This window comes from Schistosoma haematobium, chromosome ZW (assembly GCF_000699445.3).
Source record: "Schistosoma haematobium chromosome ZW, whole genome shotgun sequence".
In the NCBI taxonomy this organism is placed as follows: domain Eukaryota; kingdom Metazoa; phylum Platyhelminthes; class Trematoda; order Strigeidida; family Schistosomatidae; genus Schistosoma; species Schistosoma haematobium.
This window is the reverse complement of record NC_067195.1, coordinates 81,190,240-81,196,239: the sequence shown is the minus strand read 5'-3', so window position 1 is coordinate 81,196,239 and position 6,000 is coordinate 81,190,240. Positions and strand designations below refer to the sequence as shown.

The 6,000-nt window shown below is 32.5% G+C and overlaps 1 protein-coding gene across 1 annotated transcript in view; it reads left to right on the top strand.

Moving 5' to 3' along the window:
• CNGB3_1 (Cyclic nucleotide-gated cation channel beta-3) overlaps positions 1 to 6,000 on the top strand; it is a gene marked incomplete at both ends in the record, with an annotated part of 47,492 nt that continues 41,492 nt past the window's right edge. The window contains one exon of the mRNA XM_051218882.1: positions 1 to 3. Within this exon, the coding sequence (XP_051072630.1) occupies positions 1 to 3 (3 nt within the window). The remainder of the gene's footprint in view (positions 4 to 6,000) is intronic.

The window sequence follows — 6,000 nt, the reverse complement described above, 5'->3', positions numbered from 1 at the left end:
ATGGTTAGTAGGATTAAAAGATGTATTTAGTGCAACTATATCACCGTATAGTAAGTTCAAAATATTTTGCTTTCTATACTTTAAGAGTACATGTTTTCTAATGTCGCTTGATATGTTCATAAATTTTAAAGTTTTGATGATAAGATTTGTTTCCAGAAAGTTTTAATTCAAAAAATGAATTAATATTATTTGAGTATTGACTGTTGTAACCAACCAATGTCGAGGTGTACAGAAAGAGCTGTGGAACGCATATAAAGAAATTCGAACACTTCCATTCTATCTGAAGTTTTTGCTGATGATGTCGTTCAGAAGAACGATGAAAGCTCCACGACCAAACCATCCAGCTCAGAGTACAAAAATCCATCAAAATCTTCCACCTGAGCTACAAATCTTCTCCACTGTTATAAAACTTTTGGACTGAAATGTATTTACAATTGATTCAACACTGGGTGGTGATCAATGTTATATATGTCAGATCCCTTTAGTTGCAGATCGAATCCTATCGATCAAGTTGTAAAACTCTTCTTTTATTTATCATATAAATTAATAAGTGAAGACAGTTAACCTGAGTTTCATGGATTTCCATTTTCTAGTTTTTTTTCAGTTCTTTACATCTATTAATGATAAATGGTCGTTAAGGTAGTGGTTGGAAGTAGTCGACGGTATAGTTAAGTCTAAGTTTCGTGCTATTTGGTACTACTCGTCAACAAGGTGTATCTGTAATCTTAAGGGAACTAAAGCTTCCTGATACATTCGATCTCGTGTCACCTAGCTTCACGGATGGAGACTTTACCATTAGGCTGTTTTATCATCAACTTGCTTGACATAAATGACAATGGTCACTACTCAGTAATAAATTAATAGTAAGGACAAATAATCTTTATATGTACCTCGCTACTTTGAATGTCATTCGAAAATTCTCTAAAATCTAATTATACATGAATAAAATGCATTATATAATTATAAATATACTATTTATTTATAACAATCAACCCAATGCTCAATTTATTCGAAATTATCAAATCAAACCTTGGGAATGATACCTGCATTATATAATTGTTTGTTGAATAACTGATTAATTTTGTGTTGGGAATATTTGATAATTTCTCGAAAATTATTTAAAAACCAAGAAAATAGTGAAGAGACTTCAGCCAGTCAGCGTTCTTCAGTAAATTTTAGGAGAATTTTAGATAATAACGGATTATGTTTTCACTGACTTGATTGCGTAAATACTGATTGTTTACCGTAGACTGCTGTGGTGTGTCGCAAACACATAATAATTTTCTACTTTACAAAATATTAGTTGTTACAGGTATCTTATGAGTGAACTTAGTTATACAGAAATTAAAACTCAAGAGCCGCTGGGCAGTCATTCCATTCGAGTATGCAACTATGTACCTGTACATACTCACAATTCTTCCAGAGATCGAACTATAAACCACCAAGTCTTGTTGCGAAAGCCTAATGTTCAGACCACTAAGTCAGCATCCAAAGATTTATATTACTAACTTTCATCAATTCATTACACTCGGTAACCAACTTCCAGTACCATTGGAGAGTAACTATCACACGTTCAACATAGCTGAACTCTACTGATGTCAGCGTCTCACTAGAACTCTGATAACTGTCTTTAGAAATCAGAGACAAGTATGTACATGACTATCATTAGCATAAGAAGTTTCTAGAGATTATTGTATTTCACATATATCCCAGTCTATTACTTCAAATGCCGCAATTAATTAATACTTCAATAAATAAACTTTTCTTTTCAACGATTTCTTTCTTAAAAGCTGTAGGATGATATTTTTATATGAAATAATTAAACTAATAAACAATGTTTGGTATTAATATCAGAAGGGGATTTCGTGAATATACGGCAATTTCAGTAGTTGGAAGCACCGGACGGCCGTTTTGTCCTATTGTGATACTCCTTAGCAATGCGCATCCACGATCCCACCTCGCGAGATTCGAACCCATGACCTATAGGGTTAGTTGAAGTTGGATGCCTGCTGGCTCAGTGGCCTAGAGGTCAAGAGTTTACTCGCGAAACCGATAGGTCCTAGGTCTGAATCTCGCGGGGCAAAATCGTGGATGCTCACTGCTGAGGAGTCCCACGATAAGACAAACCAGTTGTCCAGGTTTTCCATGGTGGTCTAGCTTCATGATCTCGACTATTGAAAATGTTTGGTATGTTGATATGGATAATATAGATAATAATAAGTGGAATTCATTCATTAGTTGACTGTAGTGCATTCACTTCGTATTTTTTTATTGATTTATTAATGTTAAGTAATTTTCATTTCTGAAATTGGCTTTTTTGTACTACTTAAATAGTTTCTTTGAATTTCCCTCATAATTGTTTTTGTTTTCTGTTGTTTTCTTCCCTCTTTCTATATATAGGCAATATTTATCTTCTATGGTTAGGTTTCTTATTGATAGCAGTTTTATACAATTATATTACTATACCATTTCGTGAAGCATTCAATATATACGATGATGAAGATAACATGACATTATGGTATATATTGAATTCGTTGATGGATACACTTTATTTATTGGATATATTATTATTAAAACCACGTATAGAATTTCTTGATCAAGGTATCACAAAAGTAGGTTATGTGATATACAGGGTTTTTTCACATTTTGATTCTCTTTATTGTAGACGGATTTTAAATCATGTGCTTTACATTATTTTAAAAGTTTACAATTTAAGGTAAGTTCAATGATTTTGATTTTGATGATGAAAATGGTGACTTTTTTTAAATGTACAGATTAACGATTAAATGTTTTGGTATAGTATTTTCAACATTTGAAAATCTTGACAAGAATCGTCCCAGCAAAGTCTTCAGTTCATCCTGTCGATGAGACTATAATTTATGCAACCAAGTTCACCCTCATACCCTATTCTTTTGTTATTATATGTAAATTATATTCCTTTGACTCTTATATTTTCGGAGAGTGGATCAGTACAAATAGGTGCTATACCCACAGAAGGTTCCTCATTAAGCCTATATCAATCCCCTTCACTCTAGAATACTAACTTTCTATTAAAGCTTATGAGTATTTGAATAGTTATACAGCTTAAAATGCATCATGGATTGGTTTTAGCTGAAAGTTAATCGAAAACTAGGAAGTACTAGAGCATTAGTTTATCAATGTATGTAACTATTTAGTATTTCTGACCAGTGTTTCTTGGCTTTTAGCAGTTGTTCAACTAAAATCAGTATGTGACTTAAATCACAAATTACTCCACAAACCTACGATAGAAATAATACGTAAATTTATTGTAATATTTGCACGGATAAAAAGTAGGTGGCCAAGCTCTTCAGGAAGATCGTGTTGCTTTATAGGTAAAATTCTTAGCAAAATTTACTCGTTCTGTAAATTTTCGTGGATAAGTAAGTCGTTCCCAATTATTTCATTTCCGTTTGGTACTTCATGAGTGCCTAATCAAATTATCCAATATATCTTCAACTACTTATTAGTAATATAAAGATAAAGATAAAAAATTAGAGCTTTGAATGAAAAGTGATTTAATAACAAATAGATTCGAAAGTCAGTGCCATATAATCTCGATGTACCAGACGTAAATACAATATGATTCTACTAAAGCTAATTACAAATTATGCGAGCCATCCCATTGAGCACAATTTCTCAAAATTTTTTTACTTTTATCTTGCATTTAGACGAATAAATAATTCACATTCAATAAGTGATCGAATCCAATTAGCTTTGATTTTATCCTCTTAATTTAGATTGATGTCATTTCAATCATACCGTTGGATTTATTCTCCTTGTTTTATGAAAAAGATATGGCACGTTTTCGTGTTTTTCGTTTGGTCAAAGTAAGTTAATATTGATGATGTAAAACTGATATTGGATTAAATCAATAATTAAGTTGTGACCGATATTGTAAGATGATGGGATTCTATCGATTTAATATGAACTATGCTCACTTGGTGAATTCGGTACTCAGTGACAGAAACTTATGAGAAGCATTTCAGGTATACAGAAGGCTATACTAAATCCGACTAGCTGGATGGGTAACACGTACTTGAACAAAACAAGAGTAATAAGATTTTCAGAATAAAATGAATTCATAGTTCACTTTTATCTGTCTTAAACAGTCTAAAGTTACAAAGAATAGTATGGTTAAAAGCAGAGATTCAACATATTTTATATGATGTTTGAAACAAGATAGAAAATCATATGGACGAAAAATATGATGACAAACAGTGAATAATTTTAAAATGACTATGTAATAAGTGAATTTGCACCTTCGTAGGTATTTTACGGTGGTAAAAAGTGGTTTGCCCTCCATGTACATGAGTCAGGTTGGAGGCTTGTCATAGCGTTAATGTCCAAAAGTTTAGTAAAACTATCCTTCGTTGTTTGTAGATTATATTAGGGGCTTACGTAATATTTAACCTAAGTTTTTTAACCCATTTAGTGTATAGTAATCCCATTTTTGAACACTCAACTTCTCTTCAAAGATGGATATACTCAAAACAACTTAATAGATGTCCTTTTCTCAGTCTATTCCATACACTTACTTTAAGCAGTATATATTAGAACCAACTAAACGGAATAGAAGTTCCTTGTTGATGACTATTTTATTAATTTATTAATTCTACTTGGAGTCTTATCTCTTTTTTTGATGGAGTTTTGTTCTCTGATCTGGATGGTTTGGTCGTGGAGCTTTCATCGTTCTTCTGAACGACATCATCAGCACAAACTTCAAATAGAATTGAAGTGTTCGAATTTCTCCACTTCACTTCAAACTGAAGTTTGTGCTGATGATGTCGTTCAGAAGAACGATGAAAGCTCCACGACCAAACCATCCAGCTCAGAGAACAAAACTCCATCAAAATCATCCACCTGAGCTACAAATCTTCTCCACCGTCTTATCTTCTTTAAATACGAGTCGAATAAAAAATGTTTTTCCTCCATAGTTGGACGTTTGCGATTTTCAGGATGACAATTTTTTGTCATTCTTAATAATTTCTTCTTCATATCCATTTTCAATGTATGCCAACCCTTTTATTGTATTGCTTGATATCAATTTCTTAACTACTTTACAGAGTTTTGATTACTCATCGATTGTAGCTAACAAGACAAAGACACTCTTTAATTAGTTATAACTGTAACACTGAGTGATGTCAGTTAAAGTCTATCAAGAAAAATGATTCTACTCAATTTAGCAAGTACATACTACTAATATGTGTCAATCAATAGACGAACTAGGTTTAAAGTTTTCTCCTTATTAGTTACAAACATTTCACACCAAATATGTTGTTGTGTTAGCGAAAGCGATACATATCCAAGTGGTTTTTAACGAAATCAGCATTGCATGTAGCTTTTCCAACCGAACTGTTTTAAACACAAGAAAAGTCGACTGACTATTTAGCAATTCTTCTTGATTTACGACCTACTCAAGTGATAAAAATGACCTAAATTTCAGAAAGTTGCTTTAGACTAGTACTATCATATATATCTTCATATAATAATTACAAACAGACGTGATATTTTCCTTTAATGCACTTCAAACAATCAGCATAAATGTTTCCTCGCTTGTCAGCAATAGTTATTCATTATGTATGTATATATGCGTTTACGGTTTGTGCCATGGTAATCCTGCCCACTCCATTCACACGATAGGGATATTTTTACTAGGCGAGAGGACAAGAGACAAAAATCCAGACTTAAATGTGGGAAGTGGAAACAGAGTCCAATGAGAGGAGTCAAAAAACTCTGATTTCGAACCATCATCTATCATTGAACGATAGCTTTTGACGATGTTCTACTGCCTTGTGGACTGAACCTTTGAACTAGAGGCTTGAGGAGTAGCCTTTTGGCTCCTGAACCGTATCCCAGACGACAAAATCCTATTTTGTATAGAAGATTCTAATTTTAGTGATCGGTTGTATTATATTTTATGTGAATTAAATAAAAATATTATACGTACAAGTAAATTCTTCAAAAATTTACTTTCCTACC